This window comes from Pomacea canaliculata, linkage group LG13 (assembly GCF_003073045.1).
Source record: "Pomacea canaliculata isolate SZHN2017 linkage group LG13, ASM307304v1, whole genome shotgun sequence".
Taxonomy (NCBI): Eukaryota; Metazoa; Mollusca; class Gastropoda; order Architaenioglossa; family Ampullariidae; genus Pomacea; species Pomacea canaliculata.
Genome location: NC_037602.1, coordinates 9,093,234 through 9,110,281, shown reverse-complemented (window position 1 = coordinate 9,110,281; position 17,048 = coordinate 9,093,234). Strand labels below are relative to the sequence as shown.

Genomic DNA, 17,048 nt, shown 5'->3' with positions numbered 1-17,048 from the left:
TATAGAGAAATGTTTATATCAAGAATATATATATTTATACAACCCCAACATTTTATCTCGCTATCATTCTTACAACACAATAGTTAAGGCGAGGTGGAGAAATAAAAAGAGTACATGATCCAAAACTGGGGATATCTTGGGATGAAAAGACGATATTTATATAATAATCTTGTTATACTTTTCTTTCTTTAAAGGTAATTATTTCTGTCGAAAGAAGCGCAAGTATCGGTTTATCGTGTCATAAACACTTCACATTCCATTTGTTAACCTTACGTCCTATTCACGGGGCATGAGGCTGTCATCAATAACTACGATCCTGGAGTCAAATATTCACCAGATCCGCCCTTGGTCTCTGTGTCTGTGAGCCGCTGTCATCCCTGTTGCCCCAAACTGTGGCATTGAGATAGTTTCCGGAAGTGTAGTGGCTTTGTAAAAATAAGATTACAATGGCGTCGCTTCTGTCTTCCACAGAGACAACTCGACCTCGGGGTCAGGCGCGCGCGCAATGTCGACTGCTTACTGCTGTCCCACCAGAGTATTTGATTGTCGAGGGAGGGCCACATGGGGTGACCTGCTCGCTGCGTGCCAGTGACTGTCAATGGTTATCAGAATTTAGTCCTATGATGGCTCACGGGACAACGATAACTACCCAATGATGCCAGGGTAAGTACAAAACTTTGTTTCGCGAAGTTAGGAAGTTACAACGGAAAGTTTTAGAAGCAGTTCCTTCTCTCTTGCTCTTGTCCTCCATCTCTGGGAATAAGTCTAATATTCTACTAGGGTTGTCAAACCCCGTCAAATAAAATGATTTTCTATCCCACCACCACCGACACACATACATATACATATACACACACAAGCATACACAAACACGAGCACACACTCTCTCTATCTCTCTCCTTCTCTCATAAATACACTCTATTTTTCATACTTTCTCTGGCCATAACTGTGCTTCAATGTCAACAGAATAACAGTGTAGTAATGTTTGAACGGTCCCTTCTACCCTGATATGATATGTCTCCATGCTGTAAATAATTCACTTTGTATACATTTTACTTCAGGACAGAAGTGCTGCATATGGTCATCATGATGGGTTAGGGTGATACAAGCAGAATAATGATACAAGCAGAGTAATAAAATAGTTCCTTCCTTCAATAACGTTTCAAAGACGCAAAACTGTGACATGTTATGATGCTGCAAAATGCACAGAAGCGTTGACATAACTGCCAGAAGAATGGTTAATAGCGAGCCGATGAATGTAATACCCACACGACTGGACTCCAGCATGGCTTTTGTGGAGTCTGCAGCACCAACACTATATTGTCTCCTAAATGGCAGAGCTCACTGTGGGTGAGTGTGGTGCCGTTGTGTTCCAGACGGTGTACAGCAGGAATCACAATGTATTCACAGTCTGTGCAATCAGTGCCGGCGGTGAAACCAACTATCATCAACCGTCTGTTAAAAGCCGACAACGATAGTCTGAAGCATCTGTAACCAGATGAAATATTCTTCTGATTGTAATTATCTGCTCTTTCTAAAACGTGGTTGGAGGAGATAAATTAAACGTCAAGTGATTTGATAAATGGTTAAGGCAGGCTGTGCACTCCTTGCCAGAGTATTTTCAAAAAAGTCCACAAAAGAGCCCTCGTCCACAAAGTGTATGTGTTCCTCTGTAAAGACGCCTTCATCGTGTGTGTTTCCTTTAAGTAAATGCATGTTCATCAAGTCAGGTGTGTTCATCGCGTGTTCGTGTTTCTTCTCTGAGTAAATATGAATTATCTTCATCCGTCCTCCCACTACATGCAGGTGGTTGGGTGGTGCAAATATTAGCCACCAGTACAGTGAGGATTGGTTGTCCTGGGTTCACATCTCGTCTCAGTTACCGTTCTTTCTCTGCATGTGGTTGCTTTTGTCGTGATATAGCTTTAGCTGCTGGCTTTGTGTAAAACATCTATTCCCTTCGAATACAACTACATCAGCAAGTGTGTGCAATGACAAAGCAGGAGAGCTTTGAGAACTGAACTCCAATTTTCACCTGTCTGTTTTCCAGGAGGCATCAGATGAACGCCATCATCTGGACGTTCCAATATAAGCATGTCCCTACTGTCTCAATCAACGAAACCCTAGGCCCCTTAACGGAAAGAGGGAAAAAGTCAACTTTTAATGTTTTAATTTGTACAGCTCTCAAACCATTTTCTTCTCGCGGCCTGTATATAAATAAGTCTTTGTATGGCTTCTCTCCCAAGAGAAAGGTCATCAGTAATTTTGTTCTTATTCGTCTAATTATATGCACAGGTTTTATTTCTTACTTAGTGTCCGACGAGCGGAAAATTTGACAGGACCTGTGTTCACTGGATTGAACCTCTCTTTCATTAAAATCGAGAGAGAGAGAGTTAGTGAGTGAGAGAACAAGAGAGATTTAGGGACTGAGGGATAAAGAGTGATATTCCTTTGCACTTCATACTCATGTTAGATGGAGCTTGTAGCACAAAGAGCAGACTCCTTCATATTTGTCTAATTTGTTTTAAACTGTTTAAAGCAGTACATCATCGCATATGTCAACACATGCATTCTCTCCGATATGCTTTCTCTACAAACCTCGATAATAAAAGTCGCACTTGCACTTACCTTTAACAGTAAATGTCTTTCTGGTATTCATCCTCTAAATCTTTGCTATAAACATCTCTTTGGTATGCAAACTCCACGAACTTTAAGAATGCATATCTCTCGGGTACGCACCTTGACCTCGACACTCGATCTTTAACACTCTCTTTCCTACACACACTCTATAAACCTCAGTGATAACGGTTACTTTATTATACATACGTGTAACAGTAAAGATTCTTCATGAACCTTGCAAATACAAAACCTCTCCCTTCCTCCCGTTCTTGTCGGCACCCGAGGCTGTGTGTTTACTGGCGGTGTTCGGACGATGATAGATAAGCAGCATCTATCTGCTCTAACAGTTCCGCTGATTCTTGTGGCCTTTTCCAAGATGCCGACAGAGTGGGTGGCGTTGGGCAGGGTGGGGTGGGAAGTCTGAGGAAAGATTCCGGGTATTGGCAGTCTGAGATTAGAATCCCATTTGATAGCTGGGAGCACAGTGACAGGAAACACTGTCTGACACGATATCTTTCTCACTCGTTCTCCCTTTCTCTGTGTATGCAGTGTAAGTGTGTTTTTAAAGTTTGTGGAGCTATCGGTTTGTGTATGGGATGCTGTCTGCTTGAGACAACTGATGGCATTGTTATTACAAATGTGATTACAAATCGTTGGCGCAGTGCGATTGCGGGCCATTCAACAAGATGAAAACTTTTCATGAAACTTTTGATGAAGAGATGACCTACAACCTGTTTGATTTTTTTTTAAAGAGGGAAGATCCCCTACATCTCTCTCTTATTTACTTTCTCAAGCTCACGTACCGACACTCAATGAAAACACTCGCTAGCTCAAACGTCCCATGCAATACTTCCTCATTCTCTCCTAAAGATAAACGCTGTTTATCCCTGAATCACACTCACTCACCTGCTCCCTCACTCACAGACAAGTCAACGCCCTTGTCATGTGCACACCTATAACAGTTACCTGCGAAGATAACGAAGACCACATGCTATTCACAACAGTTGAAAGGGACCAACCAGCAGATAAATGCGGACTATGTCGCATCATCCACCCCGGGCTTCAAGACCTCCCTCATTACGAGAGATAAGCTTGGCCACTCGGTTACAACCCAAATCGCATCCCCTGCGTGGGCTGGGTGGCTCTCGCTTATCTTCACATCTCAAAGAGCAGATACAGCATACCAGACATGGTAGCCAATTCTCTGATGGACGTGTATCTGGAGACTCCCTGAGACCGATAAAGGGTTTCTGTCATGACTGCAAGCTGATGGTAACTTTCTTTAGAAGAAGGTGGGACTTTGACGAGAGACTTTAAAAACATATCAAATGTAACAAGACAGTCTACTTCGCGCAGCAAGGTCACGTGATTATAACGGTAAGATATGTTTCCGACCTAAAAACTTACAAGTGATGTCGCTTGAGGGGTGAGATGTTAGAGAACCTCACTTTTCTCGAACCAGTTTTATTGTAAGGGCGGTGCCCGTCTCCTCTCTCTTTTAGAGTCCGCGGTCCGAAATACTTTGATAACCATTGCTCTAACGACTTGGCTACCCACTACCCGCTTCCCCTTCACCTTTATCCCTTGCCCACCTCGAGATCCACGCCTCCAAACACCGTCCATGCACAGAAAGACATCAACGTTTTGAGGTCACGTGTGTACACACCAACACCCAGTCAACATATGATTCCATTTCTCCTTCTGGCTGAAGCCTTCACAACGTAAACAAATTTGAGTACATTCCTGACGTATCTTTACATAAGCTGTGTTACATTAACCGCCAACCTTCGAGGTCACCGGAAGTGCTGGGGCTGCTTCCATGTGTCGGGCACGTTCGAACTCTGTGACCTCCCCCCGACTTGCAGACATTCTGCTGTGATGCCCACAGCTCGGTGCGTCCCTGGAAAACCTATGAGCTGTCAGGATGAATTAGTTTGCTCTGACAAGGGTCGAGCCCATCTGGACCAACTGCAGCACGACTGAGTCCTTCCATCATTCGCGAGAGCCACGCACACGTCACGGTCTACCCTGATGGAATACGTTTCCCTCATATTATGAGGTCAGCCACTCTAACAATTGCTATCATTATCATCATCATCACTGCATTTCCGATAAATCTGAAGAAGACTGGAAACAGACTCGACAGCGGGCGATTGATTCACAGGATTACTTCAAAGATTTTGAACCCTAGTGTAAGGAGCGCGGATGTCTCGCATGATTGACCGACTGAACATAGGCTGCGCATGCGTGAGAGTCACTCGTCGCACGGTAAATGATTTTAAAAAATTTCACCGAAAGTATCGAGCGATCATGGACGTGTATAATACAATAATAATACAAGTTCGTGGAGCAATCGAGTGGTTGAACGTGTGTCGGGAAATAGTCAAACGTCTCACGTAAATCATCGTTCAAGGTTTACGACAAAAATAGGGGACAAAATAAAATATAAAAAAATAGCATTAAGGAAACAAAATTATGCAACCCGCATTGTGATTTGTGCTAGTTTCAATAAGAAGAACTAAGAAAATGTCAGCTTATCAGTTAACCATCCACGCTTGTCAAAGGTGAGAACTTTACCTCAGAAACAATTCAAGGGAGACACATGCTGTTAGCATACAATCTCGCTTATCTCCCATTGTACACGATAATCCCACCAACAACTTTCCCTTGTGGTCTTCAATTTCCAGTATTGTTTCAATATTATTGTTCATCATTATTTTATTCTTGTTCATGCTGATCTCCAACCCATGTGCGCTTGTGCTGATTGCAAGCTTGTTAGTGATGATCTGTAACTAGCTGCTGCTCCCTGCCATCGATTGTCTAGAATTTAGTGACAAATATGCATGTAAAAAAATTCACTTAAAGGAAGAGATTTTCTCTTGATGTATTTGGAGTGACAAATCTGTAATGGGAAATAATTCTTACAATTACTTCAACTTGTATGTTAAGCATTTTACTAAACATTTAGCAGCTCAGCTCAGTTAAATCCAAGCTGATAATTTTATGACAAATACTAATTCAGAAAGGACATTTAATTTAACATTAAGATCATGTTGCACTCTCTGCACCAACCAATAATAAAAACCTAAAACATTAATGACCTACACAAAACAAACTCAGCTATTCAGATAAACTTAAATAAACAGGGATTATAAATAGGGAGAGAAAGTCTAATGTAAAGGTACATTTAACTCATACTGAAAATAAAAATATGAGCCCCTAAACTCTCTAAAAGTGTAATCTATGTGACTTTTGAAACAATAGCTTAAATATAAAAAAACTGAATTTTTTTAATGGACAAAAATTGCTTACACAGTGCTATTATTCTATGAAAAGAGATCAAATTTGTCCTATTTACGTAAAAGTGCAAGAGACTTTTTTTCTCTTCTTGGCCGGTTTCTTTCCCTCTTTTGATCATGTGTTGCACTTAATTTCGAAAGAAAAAAATTTCCTATGAAAGGGAAACAAAACTCTTAGTTGTATGCTGATTATTATCAAGGTCTGGCCACAATGAATCATGAGACCTTTTCTTAACCACCACTTTTGTACATTTCTCTCTCTTTGTCTGTCTCTCTCTCTCTGTCTCTGTCAAGTACAGGGCAGATGAAACTGGAGTGTGTGTGAAATACCCAGAACACAACTGTCAACTCATAACAAATTGAGTCACATACTGAAAGAAAAGTCCCAAAACCAACATCTGGACCAATGACATACAGTGCAACAGCTCCTGTGCCACAACCACCAATATATTAAAAATTATATCAAAATTAATCTATGAACTAACAAATACAGTGCTTGTAATGTGTAAATGATCTGCCTAACAATCCAAAATAACTTTTTAATAACATGATTTAAAGAAAAATAACTTGATGTCTTTCTAACCACTCTACTATGTGTGTCCCTTCAATCTGTTTATACTGTATATCAACTGATTATTGTGATCATGTGTACAATGTGTAGAGCATTAAACATCCAAAAGAATATTCAGTCCCCAAAATAGGAAGTTTTGTCACAATAACAGTTTTACCAAAAACATGAAAGCACCCTCACTGCAGGAATGCAAAGTCTTAAAAAAATGCAGCAACAAAAAAATTAATTAAAGTCTATGATGTGTATGTGTTTGGTTAAAAGTAAAATCATTATCAAGAGCTCAAGATTATCATAATGAAGTTTTTATCAGCGTCATTATCATCATTGATCAGTCCCTTAGTTTGGCTGTATATCTCCCTAACAACTTAATTTCACCATTTCTCTTAGATTATAAAAGAAAAAAAAGTTAATTTATCATTTCCTCTTGTTCACACCTTCGGAGACATATTAAACTGGTATCAGGCTGAAGAACTCATGTTCAGAGCCGTGACTGTAGAAATGTAGGCAACACTTCAGCAGTCAATGGGCTGTATGTCTGTGCTGAGGAATTATGGTAGTATAGAGGGTCTGTGACCTTTATTAGGTCATAACCTTCTTGGACAAGGTCGTATTTCTGATGTTTAAAGGTGCCTGTCAGGACTGACTGGCTTAAAATACGCAAGAATAATGGGCGAGCATAGCTTGCCAGGTCATCTTCACACAGCTGGTACAGCTGCTTCAGCTGTGCCTCTGTTATGTTATCACCTTCTTTGAGAGTGATTGCAGCCATTCCTGCACGCCCATCATGACCTGAAAAATGTTCAAATGTCAATTTCTTTGTTGGTGTCAGAAAATTGTTGTTACAAAGAAAGAAAATAAAAGTACAATGAAAAGAAAAAAAAATCTAGAATTGCAGACCTGAAAACTCTTTATTGGAAAAACAATGTATTCAGAGGATACCTGGTACTTGAACACCATACACATTAGCATCGCTGATGAAAGGAAGTAAGCATAGAACATTTGACACCTCTGTTGTGGATACGTTTTCCCCTTTCCATCTGAAAATGTAAATATAGCTAATAAGCATTACATTCCCCTTCATTTACATAGTGAAAGGTGTTATGTATTTTGTTGATCATCTAAATATGTAAAAGGCTATTAGACTGACATGATGCCATATTTTATGTTATCACTTTCTCCTCATCCCGTCTCATAAACTTAACCTCTGCCTTCACACACCTCATTACGCACACATACTACACACATATAAGTTATTCTTTTTACATACTAAATATATCTGTCTTACCTGAATGTGTCACCGATTCTGTCGTGGAAGTACAAGAAGTAGTCCTTGTCTAGGTATAACACATCCCCAAAGTTAAAATATAAATCACCATCAGCAAAAGCATTCCTAACAAGCTTTTTTTCATTGGCTTCATCTGATGCTTTGTATAATCTTACAGTATCCTTTCCTTGGCGCATCTCATCTGGAATTTTACTCAAAAGCAGACCAGGTTCGCCTGCCAACATCAATGACCATTATGTAAAATAATGATATTCAAACTGTAAAAGGAAAACCAGATAAGTCATTCCAACACATTACTAATGCTGACAACTGCACACTTCTAACAATTCATCAGGTCTTCACCTTTTTGTAGAAAATGGTTCTTTAAGGAAAATAAATCAACTATAAGAGTGGCAAGAAGAATGTCTACATGATTTCACACAAAAAAAAGTGAAGACCACAACCTTCAAGCCTGCAAGTTGTTCAAACATTGGTAAATCTCAAAATGAATTATTACAATAATTACACATCAATTTTTGTTCCTCTGCTACTCCCACAACAAAACATCAATTATATCCTTGATTCTGCACAAACAAATGCTCACATCCCCACATCTTTTTTATGTGTGGTTTTATTATAGGTAACATTGATATGTTGTGGGAATATGACTACCTTGTTTGTTCATCAGCTATACAGTCAATAAGAACAGATTTCTGCAGCAGCTTTGGACATTTCTATTCACTTATCTTGCTATATATAAATGCTGGTTGCTTTTGTAGTTTCAAAAAACTATTCACACTATGTCACGATTTGATTTATAAAAAAAAATGAAGTTTTCCACATTAACAAACAGGGATTGAGTACTCACCAATTTTGACTTTAATGCAATGTCCATTTTTATCTCTGATTGGTTGAGCTGTGGCATAATCAAACTTGACCAACACATTGGGGAATGGCTCAATTTTACTCTGACATAAAAAACATTAAATGCAGTAAGCGATAAATACTACAAAAAAACAAACCAACAAACAACTAGAAATAAGTGTTAGCTTATATAGCGCCATATCCCTCCCCTATGGGCCAGCTCAAGCCACTTCAAAAATCACAGCAGGAGGTGTGAAGTCAAAATTAGGTGACAACTTGAAGTAGGTGCATGTGCAGCAGACTGTGGACTCCACCATGGACGTGTATAGGTGGACTGCTGTCTGTCTGCCAAGACCAACTCATAGCCTCTTGCGAAGTGATCTGATATTAGTCTCGGCGAGCCTAAACAAAGAATGTGACTAAACCGGAAGCTTTGTAGTCTCGTGCCTCGTTTTAGTAGTTAACTGGAAAAAAAATCGTCTGCCCGCAGTCGAGTAATACAAGTTCGTGACTCGACAGTGTGCACTTGTACCGTTTCTCCCCACTCTTTCCATCTGTTCATCAAATGTGCCGGAAAACACAATGAATTTTAAGTCATTAAGAGATACCAGATGTATGTGGAAACTTCTCTTCTACGAGATATTGATATGTAACAAGGGCTTTGCCTGTACGTTCTTTAAATGTCGTGTCATCTGTTGGATTTATTTTGTGTTTCACATGTGTGAAATCCCCCAACACTAGTTTTGCCCGTTGCAAAATTATCTGGATGGCTGCTAAAAATGTTTCTGGCGCGTGACTTCTGTTCCACAATCAAAGACCGCGAGAAAATGTCAGTGCTTCAACACAGCTTGGTGCCGATTTAGTCATACCCATTGCACCTCACACTGAAACTTGTTGACTGGCTGCAGTATCATGCTTGCTGGTATGACTACTGTGTTGATTGTCACATTAGCCACGTGCACGTCCTCACGCCCATGTTCTTGTTGTCATAACTAATAATTAAGGCTCGGCGGGATGCCAAGAAGTTGGTCCAAATAACTGAAGCATGAAGTGGCTGCATAAGTCATCACTTAGTCCAAAAACAGAGGCGGACCTTGTCAGCTGGCGTATCCATCCATGCGTCGCTTGTACCCGTCAAAGAACAAATGAAGGAATGAAAGATCATGTTCAATGTAGACAAAGTGTGCTGTATGTCTCAACAGATAACTCCAAATAAATGTGAACACTTTCTAATCATCAAACTACACAGAAAATCTTTGTAAACTGACCAATAGTGGGGACAGTCGTCCAACGGCCCCAGGTTTGTTGGCGATGTTGTAGATAAGTTTCACACCTTCTGTCGCTCCAAAGAATTCACACACAAATGGAATTTTGAATCGCTCCTGGAATGCCATGAAAATGTCCTTGCAAAGACCATTTCCTATTGCTGCCCTAACATTGTGCACACAGTCCAGTTCATTCTAGACAAAATACATAAAAAGTACATAATTTAATAAACTAATTCACACAGCATTATCTTTGAAAATAATAATCTAATTTTGTGAGAAAGTTAATATTAGGTAAACAATTAAGCTGATCAGCTGCTGCTAAACACTAAATATCAATTTTGATAACAGTACTGTTTAGAAATTCTGTATTACAAGTTTACTGTTCACATGCCGAGACTAAAAAAATATTAAATCAAAGAAAATAGAAGAATTACTCAACTTTCTTATCAAAAGCACCAGAAGGCGGACAGACTAAAAAAATGTGATGGCAACTAAACGTGCCTGTTGCATTGCCAATAAACCAAACCAAAAATTTGCTGACCTCTTTTAATAAAACCTCACGCAGCGGTCAAGAGTGGGTGTACCTGGGTTCAGTGAGGACCGCAGTGGCCATGGCCACTAATTACCTAGCCCCACATTGCAGGCAGTGATTTGGTTTATTAACAACCTTCTAATAGGACATATGGTAAAGCTGATAAAGTGTATGTATTAAATGGGTAATTAAAAAAAATTAAACTCTAACCGGAGGCTGTGTTAACACATATCTTAAGATCTCTCCAATGTACTGAATCACTGTAGCACCATGCTTCCGGCAGTCAGGCCAGAAATGCCTTGAAGAGAACTTTTGTGCCAAAATCATTGTGGCCCCTGTGGAAACAGAAACATATTTACACATCAATATACACATGCAGGCATATATATGATTGCAAGAACGCCATTGACTAATTAACATTTGAAAATATAAAGCCCGTTTTCTCTGCAGCTGTATATTTATGTTTTCAGGTATAACTAGGAAAACTCAGAAGGTGCATGACCAAATGTGCACACATACTAACAAATATTCATGCCAAACCATATTCACAACTTCCTTCATTTCTCACAGGCACACATTTCAGGCTTCACCGTACCTCTCTCTATAACACCAAACAGACCAATGGCACCACCGGCACCATGGTACAAAGGAAGGCATGTGTACAAAATATCTTCTGTTGAAAAGTTGACTGCTTGCATCATAACTGATACACCAAAGCTCTTGCTATGACGGATATATACCGGCTTTGGAAGACCTACAAATATAAGTGAGTATCCATATTTAAAAAAAGAATATTACAAATAATAATGCAGTTGTAAGGCTGTGATCACAATCATCATGTTGTTATGTCACCATCATTGATAAATGATAAATTTGATTTTATTCACTATCACCTTTCAGTTTTCTCTGGTCATAGTGGTCAATAACTACAGTTGTTATTTTTACAGATTTTCTGTGTCTTCAAGACATCAATGCAAATATGGTTGTATTCAGGCTGAAACATGCGTTCACAGCTGCCTTTCTCTTATTCTTGGTCAAGCATCAAAGAAGGACCAGGGAAACAAAAAATTCAGGATGAGGCAGCTTGGCCTCTGAAAAAAAAACTGACCATGTTTTCCAACTGGCGATGGTCTGTCTTGAGAAGACATTGTGTGAGACATACAGATATGTTTGTGCAGATTAAGTTGGTGCAGGTATAGCTTCCTCTTCCGGGACTGTGGATTATATATCTAGACGGTGGATTATATATTGTGGTAAATATTGACTAAGATCAATAAAAGAGGAAAGAAAAAGTCTTGTGGATGTGCCTGTTTAAACATTGTAATGAAGTGCTGAATGTTCAAGTCTTAGGTCAAAGTCATACTTATCCACTGTACAACCGCTCACCGTCATAAGTAATGATCTTGCATGTACAGGCACATATATTACAAACTGACATCCAAATCAAACATTTCTAAAAGAGAAACCTGAAAAGTGAGTTGTAACAAAGTAAGATTCCCTATTCTCTAGTTTCTTTTTTAAGATACCCGTTGTTCCTGACGTGTAGATGTAGCAAAGAATAGACTCCTTGTTCAAGTTTTTTCTCACACTTCGATCAGTCCTCACAGGTAAAGACTGTGCCATAAGAGAATCAAAATCATTCATTCCCAGTGGCACCTCATGTCCAGTACACCCCTGGATGTAAATGGGGAGACCCTGTAGGTCATCCAGTACATCACTGACTGCATGAAGCAGGTCAAACCCTAAGAGACAAAAAGGCATTGCAATGTGTTTATTTGCCACACAGTGAACAGATAACTTCTCATTTTAGTTTTGTGCTATCCTAATTTTTACAGTGCTAGCCTAAGCAAATACCATTTAATCACTAATACGCTCTCATTAACCTTACTAACTCATTCTGCTGCTAGACAAGTTGGATAATGCAATACATTGTTGAATGTTGTCCCATCTAACCCCTGAAGTAAATGTAGTAAGTATAAATGTAATGTATGTAGTGAGGGGTTTGTAAAAGGTCTGATAACAATAATAGAACTTGAGCCAATTAAGTCTAAGAAGCAAAACCAGGTAATAAATAAAAAGAAGCAGAAAAGGCCCTCAGTTTCAACAATCCTTACCATGTCCAACAAAGAAAGCTTTGGGATCCGATGCTAATATGGAATGTATCAAGGGTTTTGTGCTTAGATTGAAGTTGATGAATGCCACTGAGATCCCAAGCTTCTGCATTCCTGTTCAATTGGGGAAAAAATAGTGACAAACATGTTCTTTTTATAATACACAATTATTGTATTAATTGCACTTTATGAATTCTTACCATGAATATATTAGCATAGGTATCTGCACAGTCATATAATTATACAAATATGGCAGTATACACTAATGCTGTAAAAAGTTAATTTGGTTTTCTTTCCTTTTAAGGTGGCAGATGATATAAATTACTCTAGACACACAAAGCAGAAAGTTCTTGATTATCCAGAAGTCGAAGACTGTTGAAAAGGTCATGCAAAATTTGTATGCATCATAGAATGTCTTATACTACTTTTTATGTATTCCAATTATCTTTCTCTTAATTAAACTTCCTTTTTTTCGAATTTTTAGCTTAATTTTACTTCAAAGTAATCAAGAAACAGGGATTTGTTTTTCCCCCTTTGTCTCTTTCTGGATGTGACACCTGTTTACAAGGCTGACTTCGCATGGTTTTCTTCTGGTACTTCAGTTTCCTCCATGAGGTGTGTGTATGTGTGTGTGCAATCATGCATGACCGTGTGTACATGTATGCATATGTATCCTGTATATTGTGTGGTGTGTATTCATTCATGTGTGGTTGTTGTGTACATGTTTGTGTATGAAGGTACACTTGAGGCCTATACACTATAAAGGCGTGTATTATTTCTTACTTTTCTTGTGAACTTACCCAAAAATGTCCATATAAAAGCTGGCTCATTGTGGATCATCATGGCGACTGTGTCACCAAAGCCGAGTCCAAGACATCGTACTGCATTGGCCACACGGTTGGCCTGGAGCTCCATAAACTCATAAGTATACACAGAGTCCTCAAAAATGAGCATTGCCTTCTTGGGCTGCTTGTCTGCATGGGTCTCAAATTTGTCAATCAAGAAGCTTTTCATGGATTCCTGGCGCATTTTATTCATACGCTTCCCTAACTGAAACAACAAGAAACCATCTTGACTGCTCAAATGTTTGCACACAAATATGTGGACATATTTGGTTTTTCTGTCCGAGTACTGGAGAGGGGTAAGAGAACTGCATATGTCTGCAAGAAAAGATCTTCAGCCTTTTTAAAATGACGGGATATATTTGACCTGTACAACTTTTTTGAGCCGAAGACTTAGAAGTGACCTGTTTGGTGCATGCATACTAATACACTAACATGTCAACATTAGCACTATCAGACTTGTACAATAACACTAAAATCAAAACCAGAAGTTGAAATTAAAGTTAATAGACTAAAAGAATGATTATTTTTTTCAAATCAGTAAGCTGCACTCATTACAGTTGTACTGAAGTACAAAATCTGAATAAATGTTCCTCTCCCCGTATTTCTCACACACACACAAACTATTTGGAACTCAAGATACAATCATGCAAACATTTCCATGCAAAAAGAGACCAAAACTCTGACATGAGGAATGTTAATGGATATGTTTATACTACTAACGCTGCAGCCAATTGGACAGCTGGCATCCTATCTGTCGACAATAGTGATTTATTTGCATGATGATGCTTACAGGCTAATATCTCTAAAATAGTGATGGGATATTCACTGTGGGACTAGAAAATTATTGCTAGTACTGACCTTAGCACAATTTTCTTTAAAATAAAAACAACACAGTTTTGTATCTTTATGGATTTAGGAAGAATATATTTTACATTTTGAAATCAGAAGAAACATACAACTGAGTGCTAAGAGGCCATAAGTCTATAATAAAAATTGTTCTATGATTTCATAAAAGGACTTAATATGTTCAAGATAATTTAATAATACCTCTATAAATTAATTTAATAATTACCTTCATGAGCTGAATATCATACTTGATCCATGGGAATGTTGTCTGCCAGGCAACTACTCCCACACCTGCAGCACCTGCTGCTCCTATCACCACCTTGTCCAGCATTCCTGGCATTTTAGTTCTGACTTTCTGTAATTATCATCATCATCTTAGCTCAGGCCTTCTGTAACCATCATCCTCACCACACTTCCACCACTCACCAGTCCCACTACCACCTCCATGACTCTGGTCAGTGTTATGATCGCAAATAAAAAGGGGGCAAGCATAAAACGAAAAATATAATTTGCATGATAGAACGATAATGGCAATGTTAGTCTATTTCTTGTTTCTGACGCTATCAAGCAGCATCCGGACCTCGCAGACAGGACGAATTCTACCCTTAGACAAACCAGGCAGTCAACTGGATGTAATCATCAAGGGAGGAGCTGAGACGGTCTGCTGTGTGTGTGTTAACGATGAATAATGTCAGGGTGAAATATTAATTGTTTGCATAGTATTAAGTACACTTGCAGTAAATCTTACCACCTGCACGGTAATCACGCGAGTTTCTCAGTTTGACAGGAAAGTTCCATCTATGCGAGCATCAAAGTGAGTTAATTGTCTTGAAGGTGCCGCTCCGCAGGTGTCCACAGTCCACACCTAGCCAATGGGGAAGGGAGGGAAGTGGAGGGGGAGGATAGAGGGACAGCCAGGAGTTCTAAGGTAGTAAGTACCTCACGTCTGCCTCACTTTTTGCACCATACAAGCCGGAAAAATGTCACTCCACATTCCGAGTTCATGGACGAGAACGCGACATGATTTTGTTACGCCTGTTTCTTCTTGGTTATGCCAATTCATTTATGCTCGACTTTTTTAAAAAAAAAAGATTTGAACCAAGGACGCAAAGTTAATGTCACGATAACATTACCAGTTAATAAAAGCATTAAAGTGTTTAAAAAAATGTTAAGATATGCTCAGTTGAATTTCAGTAATATATGTCTATAATTTTCTTGGCTATTGAAGTTATTTAATTCAGTGGGCTTAATTCAACTGTCAAATATAAAGTTTTCTTTTTATTACTCAAAAGTTCGTCTGTTTGTATACAGTTTGAATTGAGAAATTGTTAGTATGTCTTATTGACAAATATTTGAAATTGGCTTGTTAAGGGTTTATGCGCATTAAGATTAATATACTTTTTTTAACTGTGAATTTTTTTAACCATCCGCTCCTGAAATTTCCTGAAAGAGTCAGAGATATATATATATCAGGAAAAATGAACTGACAATATCTACCTGGAACCGCGGAGTGAGGTAAGAAGGTTTCTTTGAACTTGCGTCCCGACTAAGTAGACTGCGTCCTCTGCTAGAGCTGTTTCCAGGACGATTTGTTTACTTGAGAGAATAAATGCAAAATATTTGCTTCAGCTGAAACCATCTGCTTATTATAATCTCATAAAGTACAAAATATTCCTGCATTTCAATGTTCACAAATATTTAAAGCTTACAAATTTAAGTACCTGTTCAAGGCATAAGAGTGTTCTTATCTGGACATAAGATAGATTGTGATCTTTGTAGTGAAGCCATCAACTGAGAGTTTATGTGCTAATAAATTATGAAATTATTGGTGAAAACAACGAACACTAATCGGGCGTTGATAAACTATGGCAGCCGAAGACAAAGTGAGGCACCAAACCAAATAAAACATGTCGCCCTACTCCACTTTCTTGTTGGGTCCCCCAAGGCTCAGTACTTGTCCCCATTCTGTTAACTTTGTACACAAAACCACTTTCATCAAGCATCCAGTCTCACCATGTTTCTCATCAATCATATGCTGACGATATGCAACTGTCCTGCTCCACTCCACCGGCTGAGTCACTTTGCTACCAGCACCATACAGAAGCTGTATAAGGACTGGATGTAAACAAACTTAAACTCAACGATGATAAAACGGAAGCCCTTCTATGCTCGAGAAGAAGACATCAATCATCGCTCGCCAGTCTGCCAATCACATCAAGGTGGGCAACACCAACATCACCCTTACCTCATCTGTCAGGAATATGAGATTCATTATCACTCTTGACATGACCGTAGATAATCAACTTACTGCTGTCTGTCTGTTGTGAGTTCCGTAAGATCAGCGCCATCCGTCACATTCTACCAACACTCTTGTCTGTGCTTGTTTACTCTCTAGGCTTGATTACTGACTCCTTGCTCGCAGGTTCAGGACTGACCAACACTGGTTGCTTTCTGACTACTCCAGTTTTCTCAACCCTGTGAGTGTTTGTGTGTCCAATCCACCAGCAGGAGTATTCAGACCCTAGACCTTGAACCCATGATGGTTCTTATAGATGCATCAGCTTGTTCGACACCATCCACTGACGTCATCCAAACTAGCAAATATGTAAATTTTATAATTTTGTGATGTGTGAGTGATAGAGGCTAGCATGGATAGTAAGGCCGATTAGTCAGTGGAGTTTGTTCTAGCCGAGAGGAGATGAAAATGGCTGCAGCGAGAAGAAGTGGGGTGCATCCAATTTCACAGGTGGAGCTCAGCAGCACTGTCCTGCTACACAGCCGGCCACCCATGGCACAATAGCCTCCTTAGGATGGAGGGCAGAAAGGGCC

General features: G+C 39.2%; 1 protein-coding gene and 1 long non-coding RNA gene across 8 annotated transcripts; one reads left to right on the top strand and one right to left on the bottom strand.

Moving 5' to 3' along the window:
* Positions 1 to 101: 101 nt before the first annotated feature.
* Positions 102 to 11,709, top strand: LOC112553577. Its single transcript, XR_003097072.1, has 3 exons — positions 102 to 663; positions 10,988 to 11,183; positions 11,365 to 11,709. It is a non-coding gene; the product is annotated as an uncharacterized LOC112553577 (long non-coding RNA).
* LOC112553568 (very long-chain acyl-CoA synthetase-like) lies at positions 5,423 to 16,738 on the bottom strand. 7 transcript variants are annotated; one of them, XM_025220883.1, is made up of 13 exons: positions 16,528 to 16,738; positions 15,717 to 15,792; positions 14,446 to 14,574; positions 13,329 to 13,578; positions 12,532 to 12,642; positions 11,944 to 12,159; positions 11,013 to 11,171; positions 10,628 to 10,752; positions 9,886 to 10,077; positions 8,622 to 8,721; positions 7,775 to 7,988; positions 7,429 to 7,526; positions 5,423 to 7,278 (listed from the first exon to the last, which is right to left on the bottom strand). In XM_025220883.1, the coding sequence occupies exons 3-13, from the start codon at positions 14,557 to 14,559 to the stop codon at positions 6,968 to 6,970; spliced, it is 1,890 nt and encodes a 629-aa protein (XP_025076668.1). In that variant the 5' UTR covers positions 14,560 to 14,574; positions 15,717 to 15,792; positions 16,528 to 16,738; the 3' UTR covers positions 5,423 to 6,967. The 7 variants fall into 7 exon arrangements, with proteins under 7 accessions (XP_025076668.1, XP_025076670.1, XP_025076667.1 ...); XM_025220885.1 differs by lacking the exon at positions 16,528 to 16,738 and adding an exon at positions 16,233 to 16,465 and having other exon boundaries at positions 15,717 to 15,815; XM_025220882.1 differs by lacking the exon at positions 16,528 to 16,738 and adding an exon at positions 16,233 to 16,465.
* Between the last annotated feature and the right edge of the window lie 310 nt (positions 16,739 to 17,048).